General features: G+C 35.9%; 1 protein-coding gene across 5 annotated transcripts in view; it reads right to left on the reverse strand.

The window, feature by feature from the left end:
* The window catches only part of SLF1 (SMC5-SMC6 complex localization factor 1), a 34,331-nt gene extending 16,681 nt beyond the window's left edge, over positions 1–17,650 (reverse strand). Inside the window, exons 1-11 of one of the 5 annotated variants that reach the window (XM_068175703.1) lie at positions 17,392–17,650; positions 16,572–16,685; positions 16,344–16,419; positions 13,857–14,100; positions 11,663–11,825; positions 8,550–8,681; positions 7,120–7,173; positions 3,523–3,681; positions 2,805–2,971; positions 1,375–1,512; positions 552–717 (exon numbers count right to left, since the gene is read on the reverse strand). In XM_068175703.1, coding sequence (XP_068031804.1) covers positions 552–717; positions 1,375–1,512; positions 2,805–2,971; positions 3,523–3,681; positions 7,120–7,173; positions 8,550–8,681; positions 11,663–11,825; positions 13,857–14,100; positions 16,344–16,419; positions 16,572–16,685 — 1,413 coding nt within the window. In that variant the 5' untranslated portion in view covers positions 17,392–17,650. Of the gene's footprint in view, positions 1–551; positions 718–1,374; positions 1,513–2,804; positions 2,972–3,522; positions 3,682–7,119; positions 7,174–8,549; positions 8,682–11,662; positions 11,826–13,856; positions 14,101–14,577; positions 15,143–16,343; positions 16,541–16,571; positions 16,730–17,099; positions 17,177–17,391 lie in introns of those variants that run through there. The other 4 variants (XM_068175702.1, XM_068175706.1, XM_068175705.1 and 1 more) reach the window with 4 other exon arrangements.
* Between the last annotated feature and the right edge of the window lie 524 nt (positions 17,651–18,174).

Raw genomic sequence — 18,174 nt, forward strand, 5'->3', positions numbered from 1 at the left:
GCTGATCAGCAGGTCACAGAATAGCAATTAAGTTGCCTTCAATTACATTTTTATGCTAAACCCTAGGAAATATTCAAAATGAATCTAAAAGGCTTAGGAAGAAAAACAGGGCATTTTATTACAGTAAAACAATGCATATCTAGCAAACAACAAAAAAGGGTTAGTTTTGTTAGGTTTCTCTTTGAAATGTTTCCTGAATCGTATCACGGTAAAATACGATAATCATTTCTTTCACTACACCATATTGTTTGAGAGAACAAGCTGGTGTCTGTAATAACTACAGGAATACCTGCTGGTAAAGGCATGTGAACATCTGAATGTAGCCAACAAGCTACTCATGACTCGTTTCTTCTCTACATATCTATATAAGAATCTTATGGATCAATTCATTTCTTTAGTGGAGCAAAAACCAGCACGCTTCACAACAAAAGGCAGCTATAACAAGCAGCTGTTATACTTACATATAATTCCTCACAAAAGAATGAACAAAGGGATGCCTTTAAAAAAATATGTCAGTCTTCATTATTTTAAAGTATAAAATTCACACTCACATAATTATTTCCACTTAATTCTCTATGGGAAAATATGACCCAATCTGCTAGAATATTTATGTGTTTGGTAAAAAGCACGGTGGTTCCACTTTCAAGCAAGAATGTCTTCAGAAGAACCGTCTGTGGCAAGACTTGTTGATGCTGTGAATTCGTTCCTTCAACCAAACTGTAAAAAACAATAGTGAAAAGACCTAAAGCTTTATGCCACTTTGATTATTATAGTTAACAGATGGAAGCCTTGTCTCCATTCAAAATACACACAGATTTGGCGATTTTTACCTATGGAAAGATTAGACACAATTTCTGATGAAGAGTAAGTACAATGATGATTACTATTACTGTTAGACCTGCGGAATCCTGATACTGTGCCACTAACATAAAGTAAAGGCTACCGTTTCTATATAAAGGCAAAGCAAAACCTAGACTTCTTTTATACTTCATAAACCAAGAAAAGGTAATTGTCTGCCTAAGATAAAAAGGAGATAACATTTATTTGAATTTAAAAAAAAATCAAACATATGCATAAGTATATTCAAAATGCTGCTTGTCTACCTTAAAGAATGAATAGTGAAGTACTGCAAATCTAAAAGTACCACTTTATGAGCAAAATAAAATGCTTACTGGAATAATAAGCTGGAAAAGGCAAGATGTCTTAAAACATTATGAAAAAACCTATGAATTTACACTAAACAAACTAGAATTGAGAAATATAAATGGAATTGCTAAGCTGCCTTCTAGAGCAGTATCTTATCAGAGATATACACAATTTAGGATACAAGCTGCTGCAAATAAAGAAATGAATGTATTATTCTACAAATCCCACCTTTTTATCAGAAATTCTACTTCGCCTTTTACTAAATCAAGGAAAAACTTCAATAATGTTTTATGAACTATCCTCAGTCCATCTTCTGTCCCTGAAACTGTGACCGTATGACATACTGTTTCACAATAAAGGCAAGACCTGAAAAATAAAAAATTAAAAATTCCATTTGTATGACAGAAATAAGAGATAATCTATTGGTAAAAAAATCAGCTTTGAATCTGGTCTGTTTTGACAAGAAAATAGTTTGCTCCCCAGCAACAGTCAACATTTTAAAGCCTAATTTTCTGGTTTTAAAGCTTTTTTCAAAAGAAAGAAAAAAAAACCTAACATGTTTGTGCCTGAGCTTTTGTGTTCCAGATGAAGATTTTGTATTATAGTGTAAACTAAATAATTTAACTGGATTTCATTTTTCTGTCTCTATTTGAGATATTGTACAATTACTATATTAAACACAACTTTAAAATCCTTTACATACAAGCTAATTTTGTAATGTTTTATAGACATGGCAACATCCTACAAACTTCTGTTCAGATAACAGTTCATATATACTACTTGACAGGACTACAGATTGTCAAACATGATGCAGATAATTCTGAAGTAACATGCGAACAAACTTTTTGTCTAGAATTTTGAGTACTAGAACCAGGTATACAACTTCTGTGTATTCCCATTCTCCAGGAAGTACTAAAAGACAAAATACTTCATCTAAAAGATAAATTCTCTTTCATTTTCAAGACATGCTTACAATCACACACATTCACATATCTGTAATCATAGCTGTATCTAAGTATTTAAATATTACTTGAGGTTTTTTCACAGCCACAAGAAGAGGTGTAGTTTCTTTTCCAAATAAAGAATTAATTTCTGTTGATGCAAATTACAAAAAATAAGTTCTCAAGATAAAGCAGATTCTAACTATCCAAACAGCTCCTAAATACAGTCTTGTCTTTGTATATGTAGATAAGATATGATCAGACTGCTTCAAAAAGATGGTAAAGGTTATGTTTAAAATTGAAATACAACATGAAACTTCATGTTTGGTAAGATAAGCCTTGAATTTGCTTTGTAACCGCAGATATATGCATGTGTGTGTGTGTGTGTGTTTATATGTATACACACAACAACAGCAAGAGTACACAGATTACTATACTCTGTAAAGAGCATAAGAAATAAAGTAATTTTAAAAAACAAATAATGCTAAGAAAATGTTCTTATTTTTCCTTCAAAAACTTTCATCTGCCTGTGAGCTAACACTTTTTGAAACATAAAGTGGAATATCCAAATCTGTTACAATTCTAGACTTTCACATACTGATAACTTGTTCTGTTGAAAACAGCACTTTGTTGCAATAGAATGCCAACTCTCCTCTGCTGTCTCTGTGTTTGGAGTAACATAACTACTGCATTCGGTACCTCATTAATCCTTCTTACCTTACAAGCATCTCTATCAAGGACCATGTGCCTTTCTTACAGATAGGACACTGAAGAAGATCCAAATAATACTTCAACATCAATGGGGACTTCCAGGGAGGTTCACAATCCAGAACACGGTAAAAAACATGACAAAGTTTGGCAAAAAATATTGAATCGGTGTTTCCCTGTAAAAAATGAGAAAATAATATTGGCTCCAGACCAGCCAAAGATATAATCACTAAGAGTTTATTTATTTTCTTTAATCTTTACAATCTCAAGTGACCAAATTTAATCACTGAAGTAACATGCAATTTAATGCACAACTCCAAGGAAAAAAATATGTTAAATAAAAAAAAAAAGGGAAGAGAAAAAGGACAACTTGCTCTACTGTGATATGCCAGTTGAATGTACCACTGTTTAGAGCAAACCTTGTTCTCAATCAATCTCTCTATCCTTAGCATACTAGTATAGTGCTGTTTCTAAAAGTAACAAAAAATATTTATAGCCAAGCCTTCCACAATATTTAGAGCATTACATTCATTTGGCTTGCAAATAAATACTAATTTGAAAAAACCCTTTTTTAAATCCTTTCTTATTTTTACAAGCACATTAATCAGCACAAAAAGAAGGGTGAATGGATCACTAAAAACTACTAAATACTATGTCAGAAGCAAAGATCATAATACTTCCATTTATTGCTTTTATTTTTAATAATACTTTAGTCTTCATCTCTCACCAACAGGACATATTCTAGAAGAGGACGAAGAAGTTGCACAGGAGGTGCACTGTACATATAGCCTGCAGCAAGTTCTGTGACTACATCGTGAAGTAAGTCCTCTTCCACTAATCCTTGAAGTATAGACCAAGTGCCACTGGACCAGTCAGTACTTTTAACCTAGAAATGAGATATCACTGTTAAAAAAAATAACAGCTTAATTAAAAAAAACCTTTAACCAACCAAGTTAACTAACACAGGTAATACCTGACTAAAATGTTGGTATTGTATATCCTGGTTTCTGACAGGACAGAATTTATTTTTGCAGTAGCCAGAGGGGATGTGACTAAGACATGGAGTTTATTCTATACCACCTTACATCCCCACCAGGGCAGGGGGAAAGGGACTTTAATTTCCAAGCAGAAGGGGTCCTTCCAGTCAACATGATCTTAATGGCACAGGACTTCCGTCTTATTCTCTGCCATTCATGACAGCAAAAAACTTTATGACTTTCAGAGAACCCAGTCAGATGCAGTAGCTTCCATAAGATGCTGTATCTGCTCTGCAATTTCCCTGTTACTGTCTGTACTTTCAGCTTTCCAAAGATCACAAATAAATGACACTAATGAGCTAGTGAACGTCTCAGGTACATTGCTATTTACATCTTTCCTCTAGTTCTGATTCAAGCCAAAGCTCATGCACAAGCCAGTTGCAACTCTACTGCTAACTGAAGCATGGCTTTCTTTTGCCTAGTAACTACTCTTTTGAAATACAGCTTTTTTGTTTGAGCACACAGCCTGAGGCTGTGGTAAATTCAAATTTCTCGTAATTCTGGGATAAGGAGGCATATCTGAGAGAAGCAGGGTCAGACTGATTGGACTGCTGGGAATTAAACAGTTACATACATTTATTGTTGCTGTAGTCTCAATAACTTGTAGAATTTATGATCTCTGCCAAAAATCCTGTCTCTTAGTTCAGATAGAATTGTTATAAAAGAGCATTGAGTCCAACCATTAACAGCATGACCAAGCCCACCACTAAACTATGTCCTTAAGTGACACTTGTACCCATCTTCTAAATCCCTCAAGGGATGATGACTCCATTACTGCCCTGGGAAGCCTTTTCCAGAGCTGGACAACCCTTTGCAGGGAGAAATTTTCCTATTATCCAATCTAAATATCTTACTAATTAATATTAGTTTGTATTTTAAACTGACAGAGATTTTGAGTCTAGTTGAGGATTTAAGTCTAAAGAATATACTGCTATTAGATAGCTTCCAAAAACGTTCCAGTAAGAAGATAAAAAAACATTAGGAGCTCTGTTAAAACATGAAAAAAAATCAGAAAGAAATTATAATCATGGTTAAATCACAGCTAAAATCTCAGTGAATGAACCCCACCTTAGCATTAGATAATTTAGTGTCTCTGCAAATGTCTCATATCTCAGATTCCTAATATAAGCCATTGTTACATCAACAATAAATTAAGCTGCTCATGTAGACAATTTTCTTTTAATCAAGTCTTTGTGCATCTGGTATTTGCAACTCACATTTATTTTAATCTTCTCATTCATATATGAACTATTAAAATCTCCACTAAAATTTCCTTTGGAAATAATGGTTGCATTCATACTTTTGTAATGTTAATTACATGCAAACAGCACATCTAAAGAGCAATCAAACTGTTTAATGACAATTAAAGAAGAACTTCTCTGCCACCTGGATTTAAGATGTAAGACTGTATATTGGGTGCATACAAGCATGTTACTACTGAACTTCACCTGGTGATCACACCAGGATCTAGCTTTATATATTGTGACTGAAATTTTTATTTTTTGAAAATTCTATACTAGAAGAATTGGTAACATTGATGCATTATTTTGAAAATACGCTAAAATAATGATGTTTTGGGAAGACTGTGGTACCTCTTGCATAGCATTCAAGTCAAAGAGAAACTAGAGACTGGTTTTCAGTACATTTCTAAGAGGTAAAGAAGGATGATACAAAACTGAGCCAATAAACTTTTGTCATTATCAGGAGACACCTATTATTGACAAGACTTAATACTCAATAAATTATCCAAACTTCACTGGCTTGCATTCTGACTGATGAGGAATCAGCAGTTTCTTGTGAAGCACTGCTAATAAAATCATCAGCGTTTTGAGCAGAAACAAATGAAATATGAAGGTCCACACAATACATCTTTTACATTGCATGATGTGGAAGAAAAGCTGACAAAGCTTCCTAGCAGATGCAAACTGAGATGACAAAATACAGTAAGCAGATCTAACATGTTCATTTAGTTTGTAAGTTTGATTTTACTTCACTAGTTATTGGAAATGTTTACTGGAGCTGTTTATAAAAGTGATAAATATACTTACTATACAAGACAAATATTATATAAAGGTTAGCAATGGATATTCCATAAAGCAATAAAAGTGACAGAACAGTAAGAAAAGTATTATAATTAGGCTTAAAATTTCCAAGCAAAAAATTAAATTAAGAGTATAAAAAACAATTTCAGCTTACATGTGTAAAGAAAGGTAATTTTTTTATCCCATTAATTCAATAAACTACACACTAAGATTAAATTTCAATGCAAACCTCTTCAGGAACAGAAACACACATAGCACTTTACAGATCAGTGATGGTGTTGGACTATGACAAAAGTATTATATTCCTCATATTTTAAAAATAAATTTTTTCTTCTTTCTTCCTTATTGTCAATAGAAAGAAATCAGAAAAAAAAAGATTTCAAGTAACCAGGAAGCTAACACATACTTTAAGTGTTTCCCTTTTTAACTTTTAAGCAACAAAAGTTACCATATAAAATGCACCACTAGTAGCTCATGGCCACTATATAAAATGCTTTTTGAGTACTAAAGAGGCAATGTTTCAACATAGTTTATAGATTTATTCTTAGTAGTATAACTAGACAAAACAAAATTTTTCAAGTATTCATTTACTTCAGGTATTTATAACAAAGACTTAATGAAATCTGTTGCTGACCTATTTTATGGCATTTATTTGGCTTAATAGAAATAAAGAGAAATTGAATAGTACTAACAAAGGAATTAAGTCAAAGTGACTATGAAAACAGGACTGGAAAACATAAAGCATTCTACTTGCAATCTGTGCTTCAGCTGACTCTGGAAACCCACATGATGAAGTATCAGGCATGTGCTGAAAGAACAAGTACTGTTTCTTTTTACAGTGAAATAACCTCGCTAAAATCTGTCTCTACTAGAAAAAGCAGTGCTAAAAATTGTGTTCACTCTATTTTACTGCATAAATACAGTGCTTGAGTAATTTAAGATGTTTTAAATCATATTAGGATATCTTTGCTTTTTGGTTTCCTAATGTTAATAGGTAAAGTTCTCCTAACTAGCAGGATTGAGCAGTTTCTTTGTAATAAGGACAGCACTGAAAGTATCACAGGGACAAACAACATTCAAGACCAAATGATGCTCTTTAATTCAATAAAAGCTTCATCACAGTTTTGGATAGCCAAAATCTAAAAATGTTTTTTGATAGCTAATTTTGCAATTAAAGTATGTTTGTCTAACTTAATAATAAAATTCCATATACATAACATGCCCTCTTTTTTAAATAATTCTTACCTCCGGATTGCAATTGTTCAGCTGGTCTGTTTGCATAAGTCTGTGCTTAATAGTCTGTAAAACAGGATAAAGTCAACCTGCACTCTGGATACCAGTCAACATATTCAATAAATAGTGCATGAAACTTTCCAAATGACAACTTCTGTTAAATGTAGTTCCAGCACAACCTAACATTTAGATTTATCTATTTAGATGGTTAAATTATGAAATAGGGGACTAATGACTTAAAAAGAATAAAATATAGCCAAATTTTCCTTCCCATTTTCCCCTGCTATTGTCTGTTTGTTGTTATGTGGTTGCTCTGTAAGGACAGTGTTCTTAGGTTAAATAACTAAAAGTTTTCAGGTTTTATGTGGCAAAATGCCAACTTTGGATTCCTCTTGCATGCAAAAATACGGTCAAAGGTGCAAAAATATATTACTATTATAGCCATGTTTAGTTATTGTGTAGTATTACAACGTTACTAAAACATGTTACTAAAATATCCTTAGAGAGACTGTCTTTGAAGGGTTAAGTCTTTGAAGGGTTAATCCATCTGCTACATAATAGTTTGAACCAGAACACTTGCTGTATATAAAATACATGAAAAGTTAAGAACAAATGTATTTTTTAAATGTCTGGCGGTTATAGCCTTGATAAAATGCCACTGATAAAAGATGTAGCATTTGATGGTACACAGATTTAACCACCATGAGTCTTCTATTTGTAATCTTGTGTTTAAACACTGTATGTACCTTGAGGACTTAAAATTTTTATTGTTCCACTACTAAGAACTTACAGTGCTTCATATAAACAAGTTCCTACAAATATATTTAGACACTGTCATCTGCATCACTGTAACTTACAGAGATAATATAACCTAACTCAAGGTATTCTGCTGCTTTCTCTTGACTTGAAATAGTGCTGTTAACTACTAACATAGCAATTTTATCAGGATTAGATCTGTGACAACAGAAAACCAAAGGAGTGCATCAGCTCTACTTTCGACTTGTAATAAAAAACATTCATGTGAGTCAACAAAACACTGGCTCTACAATGATTGTTTTGAAAAATGTCTTAGCATAAGTTAGCTACATAACAGGAAAATCACAGAAAGACTTTAATTCAAAGATATCTTGTTGAACAATATTTGCTACTATTTACCTCATCTATTACACCAAGGCTTTAAGTAGTACACTGCGTCTTCTACACACCCATGCCAAAGAATTGCCATGACTAAGTTTTATTTTAACCAATGGTACATGTAGTAAATATGGGATTATTAAATATTGCTGGTTAAAAGGCCTAAAGTTATGTCAAGTATCTACTTCATTAGCGCAATACTATAATGAAAGATAGAAGTTTTTAATATAATTCATGCAAAATAAAAATATAAAATTGTATATATATATAAAATATATCATGCTAACAAAGCATCAACTGTTACCTACCTCAGTAAAATACATATGTTTTATAATAAGATTTTTCATTTCAGCAAGTTGCATTTTAGACGTGACTTGGTCTGTTTCTTGTGCAGCCAGGAAATGGTTCATCTTTGTATCACTGGGATTTTGTATTTCATTCTGCAGAGCAAAAAAAACAATACTTTGTTTCAAAGCTAATGGTCTAACCAACTTTTATGTGCTAGGTTTTTCTACATATTGTATTGCAAACTGCATGTGCCTGTGTATTGTTTATGTAATTGTGTAAGGGTCTACAACATGAGTCAGACAAAGAGCTGCTGGTTTGGAAACAAACCACTGTACAAAGTTACAGCACAGGAATTATCAAGGTAAGCTCTCCTATATTTGTTTTTGCTAACTGACTTTAGGTCAAGTCACAATCTCTGTGGCTGAAACAAGGACTATTTCCCATAACAGATTCTCTCTCAGAACTTTTCAAAAACTGAAACCAGAGCTCACACATTTTCAGCTGGTCAAAAATGTAGAAATAAAGATATAAAGATTTTATCAGGCATTTCTTATTTGTCTATTCATTTCATATAGACCACTACAATGAAATCTTTTCAGTTCTTCCCTATAAACATGAAACAAATTAGTAATTTAAAATTTAATAGGTTTTACCATCCTATTTATTCTTTGATATTTTTGTCTGTTTGTCTAGTAATTAATTCTCTGAGTCCACCTATCATTTTCAGCTACTTCTTCAGCATAGGAAATGAGGAAGCATTTCTCAAATTAGTTTCCAACTCATTCTGAAAAAACTCTCAGTAACACCACAAAATAACTTTTGCTTGAAAAAAATAACTATACAAAATATTTTAAATTTACTTAATGGATTGAGAACATACATTTCAGTAAAAGTTTCAATGCATGCTTTTCGTCAAAGATACACAGGTAAAGAATAAACCAACATGTTTGTTTAAGGTAACCACAAAACCAGACTCCTCCTGCAGCGTGATGAGTTAAGAATCATCAGATAAATACAGCTGAAGTATTCACTTGGCCATTTCCTATTGTGAGTAGGTGTGGAAGGCTTGTCTTAATTTGCCTAACAATTCAAACACTTCAATCTGATGGATGAATCAAGTCTGAGACATAACAGCAGAGAAAAAACACAGTAGTGCATGCAATGACAAGGTGCAAGAAGTTTATAATTCCATGTTTTCAAGAGAGTTTCAAAAGTTATATGTCTCATCCTATTTTCAGATGTTTCCCTCAAGTATATTGTTCAAAACAAACATGTTTGGCATGTGCATAACGTATCTCTAAACAAACACTGAGAACAAAAGTTTCTTGCACCTTTCAAAAGGGAGTGAAATATTTTTGGTAACTAGAATAGAGTTCTAAATAGCTTTTGATGAGCCATAGATATTTGAACTAGTCTTTACTAGTCTAATGCATTAACTAGTCTTTACTTCTTATGGCCCTTTATGCACGTTAGTTTCAATATGCTCATTAAAACATTTCTATTCAAACAATTTATAGTACAATTTTGGCAAAAAATTAGAAACTACAGCATGCATCCAACAAAGCTTTTAAAGTCACTGTTTAAATATGAGACTAGCTTCCTAAAAAAAAAATCACGCATGTGTTTTAATATCTTGAACAAATAAATTTGATGCCTCATAGCATCATGTAATGAATGATAATCCCACACAGTAATTTAACAGTAGACTTACAAGGTTGAGATAATAAGAACAGATACTTAAGTATAAACATGAAGCAAAGACATAGTTAAAAAAAAAAACACACCAAAAATACTCTGAACATCAGTGGAGTTTCAGCTGCCCTGAAAAGAATATAATGCTATTTTGCTAAATCCATCATCTAGACACATATATGGATGTTTAGGGGAGGAATGAGATTTATATTTGCTAGAAGTAGCAGTCAGATAGCATGACTGTAAATTTATGAAGCTGAAACAATCTAATGAATAATACACCAAGTACTTCTGGGATAAAGAGAAAAGAGCGTGTCCATAACATTCTTTGATAAAGCTTAATGTATCTGGAAAGTGCTGTGATTTGATTGCCTATGTTTTATTCTTTTCCTTTTAAGAGACTAGGAACCTTGGAAGTTTCCTGAGTTCTTCGGATTCACTTAAATAGAAAGCTAATGTTCTCTTGGTCTCTGAGGTGAGTTCCTTTAATAAAATGAAAGTAAAAAAAATATGTGCAAATTAATGGACTCATTAAGATGGAAAGTTGTTATCACACCTGGGACGAATGCAAGATGCATAGCAAGAAACACGTGATTTTGATAGAGATCAATAAAAGGTGACATAACCATAAAAATTTTACATTAATCCATCTATGAAAATGTCCATCTTAGCTGAAAGGTTTAAATGAGAGCAACTTCCCTGAACAAGTTTCATTAAGAGAGTAAGCATTAGGGTAAGAGCCCACATTGATGTTTTATTCAGGATGTAAACATTGAGACTTTCCAACCTTCTCACCCTTCTTTAATACCTTTACTACAGGGAGAGCTAAGTGCTTTGATCAGAAGAGACCAAAGGATTTACAAATGGGAAAAAACACAGTTTTAGCTCCTATTTGCTTACAAAGGTAGTAGGTTCAATTAGCAGTTGATTAAAGTCACCCCAGAGTCTGAGAACTAAATGAATATTCTGAAGCCTTCGAGTAGTTCCAGATCAAAATACTAAGAATTTCTGAATGGTGCATCTGGTAAGCAAACAAGTATGGAATATGGGGCATCTCTCTTAAGGGAAACAGTAAAACAAAATTCTGGTTCTAGTGAATTCTGCACTAGCAGAGGACCACATCCAGATGGCATCTGGAGACTCTATGGCCTCTTCAGAAAACCTGACAACAGCGTTTCATCAATCTCACAGCAAGAAAACCCAAGTGGTTCCTGACTTTCCATTTGTACTCATTTTCCTGTAACTGGGCACCACAGACAACTGCCTGCCTGTCTATTATGCATCCTCCTTTCAGATTTGTATATATTCATGAGCCTTCCTATCTTCTGGATACATGTCCCAGAATCAGAAAGTTGTCTTAACTTTAATCAAATCACAAAACACTCTGGCTGATAATATTCCCCACCATTATTTACAGTAATCAATAAATTAGTTTACTCACTTGAAAAAGGTAATGTCCTACATATTGCAAAGGGTAGTGTCGAGCTTCAGAGAGATGCTTTTTATTTTGCAAAGGAGAAATTTTTCCACCAATGAATACATGAGTTATATTGTGCTCTGCATTTTCAGATGAACATATGGCTGCCTTTCCAGCTTTAAGAACTCTAAATAAACATATTTAGAAAGATGTATTTACTATATTATATTAACACTGCCTAAAGCTACAAAAATACAAGCATGTAAGTGCAACCGAATAAGGCTTCTAGATGCATGGCACAGCACAAACTTCATTAGAAAGATAAAAGAGCACTTAATAGTCTTCAGAAAATGAAAGAGCCCTCTTAAAAAAACCATTCTTCTCTTCAAAATTTAACACTAGTTATTGAAATCAATGTACACCTCCAATATGTCTGATAAAAAGTTTCATCTGTGTACCTTTCTAAGTATTAAATTTGATGATAGCAGCTATAATTTAATGCATTATCTATCCCAAAATAATGATCTTTTGGTTAAGTTTTCCTATAAATTAGGCAATTAACAAAAAATGGCACACTGCTTTTCTGAAATGTAGCATGATGTTTTCATAATAGAAATATACATTTGCAGCATTAGTGCTGTCCAGTATCATAAAGTATCATATACAGAGATTTGCTTGTCTTTGGGGCACCATTACTCATAACAGTTTCCCCAGAGACAATTTTCAGACCTGTACAGCTGCAAGTGCTCCCATCTTTTAGAAAAAATGCCGGACAAAAGAAAAGGTGGGAAAATAAGATCTAATGACATTCTGGATATAGGTTTAATTTTTCATTATCCAGATATGTAAAAAGAAAATGGTGCTGGTCTTACACACTTACCCATCCAACAGCAAGGCACTAAAGGCAGGAAGAGCATAGAAAGGGGATAAAAGGCACAGTGTTGTTAAATATTAGGAAAAAACCCCAGACTTTTCCCAAAGCAACAGTATACTTTATGACTGAAACCAGTAGCTGCTCAAGACAAAAAAAGTCTACCTGTCGGTGTTTTACAACTGACTAAAAATTGAGTGCATGGGAAACAGTCTATAAAAAAACATCTTCCACAAAACTTGTTCATCTGTCTTACTGATGTTGCTCCTGTTAAAGGTTATTTCTATTGCAAGAAATAGAAACAGACAGCATTGTGCAAGACATCATTTCAACAGTGTTATCATGAATATCTACATAAGCAGTTTTTATAGAAAAAGAAGCAGCATTCTTCACAAGTGTAGCAGGACATAGTAAATTCTCCCGCTCAGCCAAAAAATAGCATACTTAAAATATTTTCAGTTGGCAAAATCAGAAGATAACAACTTCAAGTACCCCTCACTTTATGTTTTTATGAAATACAGACAGACAGGCATTCTGTGATATAGCATAAAGCCCTGTACTATGATCCAACAAACTGCAATTCTCTTCTTGACTGTAGATCTGTGGCACACTCAGGCCTGAGCAGTCCTAACTAACTGGGATCTCAATAGAAAGCTGGACAGCATCTGAATGAATGGAAAGCTCTGAAACTGTCAGGAGATGCTCGTTTTACTGTACCAGATGCAAACAGGACCTAAATATGCACTGACTTCAATTCAGGTATAGAACTTAAACGTAATGAATCCAAATGTGTAGGAAGATTATGGAAAAGAAACATATGTTCTCAGCATTCTTGCACTTTGGTTTTACTTATCTTTATTTTTTTTCCTTCTTTCCTTTTTTTGCTTCTATATACGCCCTTTCTAAACTATCTGTATTTGTAATACATCAGAGTCATCTGTTTTAGAACAAATTACATCTTCAGAACTAGAAGAACCTATTACATAAATGTGACACAAAGACTCATCAGGTCAGTAGCAGTGTGGCCCAGATCCATGAGACACAGGCAGGTCACCTAGTCAAGTGAAATAAAGTAAACAGTTCCAGCTGCTATTTGAATCTAACACCCACACAAAATAAAACTGTAAATCTGTGTATCTTGCCTCATGAAGGAAGTTTCTGTTAATAGCTTACTTGATAAAAACATATGCATGTTATTTTAAACACTATACTAAAAGAAGGCAATAAAAGCAGTGATGTTACAGATTTAAAGTCATTATGAAAGTATGGAAATATATTAATGAAAATATTTCACTTTGGATAGCTGGAAGTTGTTATGGACCAAATTAACTGCAATGGAATTCCTACCTTCTAATACATGCCATTCGTTTATCACCTCTCTTAACAGGGAGGACAACTTTCCATCTGTGGAAGGCCCCTGGAGCACTAGAGTTTGTCAGTTCTTCACGCCATCTTTTAGGTGCAGATTGCATTTGAGGTGAATAATGGGTGTCTCTTTCAATTTCATATCCCCATTCGTACGTTGTTTCATCAAGCCATCTGCCACTTTCAGCACTATTAATTATGTACTCCTTAGTTAGTACCCACTTCCCTAAAAAGAAAATGAACCGTCAACCACAAAAGATCTTTTGTGGAGACAAATGGCAATCAACTGAAGAACTAATATAAAATTAACTTAAACCTTCCTTGTGCAAATAAAAGATGAAATTATAAGTACCATTTAAAGAACTTCCTGTTACAAGAGTCCTCCACTTCAGACTCCAGAATCTAAAATCTCACAATGCCACTGAAAATGATCACTTTGTTTTCTTTTAATGATTAAGTATCTTTTTACCCTTCCTAGATAAAATACTAGTCTATCGCCTCAAAAATATCAAATACATTTTCTCAACTTCCCAGATTTTGTTCCTAGGACTTTCACAGAACCTTGGTAACGCCTTTATTTTTAATACCATTTGACACTTCTACAAATGTACTAAAATGAAGAAATATTTTACTACCTATGATTTTAAAGAAGAACTAGACATTTAACATGTAAGCTCTTTCTCTTATATATTCTTAATATTACTTGCACTGCTAATGTACTGAATATCAATATTCAGGGGACACAGTTTTAGACTTTTTTCTTTCCCCTTTCTTCTTTTTACATCCTTTTCTCTCATCCCTTGGCTCCACCTCCTCCGCCTCTTCTCTTTCATCTTCCACATGTATGCTTTTGATATAGTATGTAATGATCTTCCCTATCTCTCTCTCTTCTTACAGGTTCAGGTCAAAAGCAGTGGTTAGTACCCTGCTCCTGTATTGAAACACTACCTACAGAAGACACTGTAAGAGAAATTGACTTGAATTGTGTGAACCTAATTGGTTTCACAGAACAGCAGGGTTGACTGACAAAATGTCTCAGTGCAGGAGCACAGATGGCACATCTACAAAACCTAACATAGGTATCAGTGGATTTATGACTGGAAAAGGTATGCTGTGCATGTCCTGGATGTTAAAACCACTTTCACGTAAAGTTTCCATCCCAAAACTTCTGTCAGCTAGGAAGTACATGACAAGTGGTATCCTTGATAGTATTTCTGCTGAACTCTATGGAGTTCTAAATGTGTTTAAACATGATCTTTCTTAACTACCTGGAAAACAACAAAGTAGGAATGAATACACTGTCTCTGCCATGATGAGTAAGAGCAATAACTATGCAAAATTAGCACCTCTAGATTAAGAAATGGTTAGACGGTATTGGGGAGGATTTGCATGTATTGAAGCATGACAGAATTTTGCATCACCATCAGGACACTACACGAACCATTTACACTCTGTTCAAGAGAACATCTTCAAATTTTAAACTCCAAAAACTCAGAAAACATTAACTCAAATGTTTAAAATTGCTAAAATGAAGTGCTGTGCCAGAAACCTAGATGCATTTTAAGATTTTTTCCCCTCTTGGAAACTTTTGGTCTATTTCATTTTTGGTAAGACTGTAATCAGAATTTTATTTTAGTACAAAGAAAAATACATACATACATACATATATATATATGTATGTGGAAATCAAGGAATTTACATATATCTTTAAACCCAAATATATGTTTAGTAATTTGTCCACTATCTCTTAATTTAAGATTATCTATCCTAACAACTGCATATATCATATGCATAGAGTAATATGATATAGGGAAAATAAGTATCATGCTTAAAAATGGTATTGTGATATCTCATAACTACAAGATACTCAAACCGCATCCCAGAATTCTGACAGGTCGTCACTCTATAAAGAAATCTTAAAATACAGAATTTTCATTCTAAAAGCATTTTAGTTGCTAATGTATGGGATTTCAGCATCAGACCCTAATTAAAGAGGAAAGACCAGAAACTTGTGTCAGAATGGCAACAGCCTGGAATTTTCTCTTGCTGCATAAACAAGAATTCACAGTGACCTTTACCAGTGAAAGTTTCATGTGAATTTGTCATCAAAAATCCATGCTGACTACAGGAGTTCATACTCCCTCTGTCCTCTCTTAAGCATACAAATAATTTGTGCATGCCTTCATTATCTAATGTATAACAAAGTGTTCTGTTTGGGAACAGAGGCAGATCCAACAACGGGAAATAGCAGGAATATCATTTAGGGGAAAAAATAAAAAAAAAAAGTGGACTTCATCATAACTTCAACATAATACTGTGTTAAAAATCAAGGTTAATGGAACAAGAAGAATGAAGGTTCATAACACAGTTCAATCACAAAATGAAAACAGATAACTAAAACCCTTTTAAGGGTCCTTTCCAGACTTATGCTGTGATGCTATGAAATTAAACAGCAAATCTTTTACTCACCAGCAGCGCAGGCAGCTAAGACCTTTTCACTCTTGCACACCTTTTTTGCTACAAGATGTGTACAATTTCTGTATTTCTAACAAAACAAAACAACACACTTGTATCACTGAAAACATTTAAATTCTTTGTCTATTTATACATAATTAACCTATTGCACAGTCCTTTCTTCTAAGATTTGCATTTTACTTCCAGCTCTAATTCTCTTTGCTGTATTGTAATGAACAATACCTTACTCTCTACAAAAACACAGTCCAGCTTGAACAGGCATTTGAGCAGTGCCTTCTTCTCTTGTTTTTTAAATCCAGTTATTTGTATTATCCTTTTCTGGCTGCAACTTGCCATCTGTTGAAAGACGAATGAAAAGGAAACGTTAACACACAAAATACACACCACATTTTAAGCTCTTACTGCTTGCCACAGCAAAGACGCCTAAAAGGAGATAACGGAGTAGCCTGAGACTCCCAAACCGCAGCCCGCAGTGGGCCGAGCCCCCCAGGTGTGGCATCTTGGCTCTACACCCAAATGCCCGGTGGTTCAGTCCTTCGAACCCCTGGTCCGCTGTCGTCAGTGCGGGGCAGCCTCCCATCGCCCCGTGGGGGGAAGGATCCCCGCCGCCCCCGTCACAGGGACACGCCACCGAGGTGCGGCAGGCTGGCAGCGGTCGCTGTCAGGAGGTGACGAGCGAGGGCCCCTGGCTGCGGCGGGAGCCCTCCAGCGCTCACGTACAGAGGCCACGGGAGTGGGCGCTGTGCTAACGCTGGTTCGGTTCGGTTCGGTTCGGTTCGGTTCGGTTCGGTTCGGTTCGGTTCGGTTCGGTTCGGTTCGGTTCGCTCCGCTCCGCTCCGCTCCGGCCCGTCTCGGTGCCCGCCAGGCGCCGCAGCCCAGCGAGTTCCCGCCTTCCCGCGCCCCGCCCCCGGATGTGGCGGAGCGGCCGTTCCGGGACGTTGTTACTGACGCTCCGCGGTCGCCGGGGCCGCCGGCGCGGAGCCGCAGGGGGATCCCGGCCGGGTAAGTGGCTCCGCTGGGGCTGCCCTTCCCCTCAGCTTACCGTGCGGCCGAGCTTTGGCGCCGAGCGGGACGGGGCTGGAGTCCGCTACGGCCGCCCGCGGAGCAGCGGCGTTCCCCGCGGCCGCCTTCTCTCCCGTGCGGCATGGCAGGGCGCTGCGCAGTCCCCGAGCTCCCAGGGGTCCGAGGCGCTGGTGGGCGCTGGCAACTGCGGCGGGAAGGCGGCGCTGAAATCCGTCTGAGGCGGTCCCGGCGGTGCGGTGCTCTAGGCCCCGCTTCAGCGAGGAGCGGGAAGGGGCGGCTGTCCGTCTGACTGAGAGGAGGGAGTCCCCTCAAGGTGAAGGGAGGCGGGGGCAGACTGGAAGCGGTGGCGGAGGGCGAGCTGGGAAACACGCTGACGTTCTCTCGGAGTCTGGAAATCACCGTGGCTGTTGCTCGGCGGAACTAAAATTGTGGAAGGCTGTCTGGCAGTGGGGTGTGTAGGTCTATATGCAAGCTGACGTGGAACAGGAACCTGTGGAACAGGCTGGCTGTAAGAATAGGGAAAGGGACCAGGGATTTCTGATCCTCAGAACCATTTTCTCAGTATCTCGGAGAAACTTTTTAAAGTTTCAAAGCCACATGACGCATGGCCCTCGTAGGGCAGGTGACAAAGTAGTGCTACAGCCAGATAATCGAGCCGCATATTTTTGAGAAGGGCTTTCTGCCCTGTTGATGAAGGGAAGGCATTCCTGCCCCTCTGATCAAGTTGGTACAACGTTTTTGTTATGATAGTCAAGGCTTGATTTTTTTTTCAGTTACAAAACAATATTAAGAGATCAGAATA

This window comes from Anomalospiza imberbis, chromosome Z, assembly GCF_031753505.1.
Source record: "Anomalospiza imberbis isolate Cuckoo-Finch-1a 21T00152 chromosome Z, ASM3175350v1, whole genome shotgun sequence".
Classification (NCBI taxonomy): Eukaryota; Metazoa; Chordata; class Aves; order Passeriformes; family Viduidae; genus Anomalospiza; species Anomalospiza imberbis.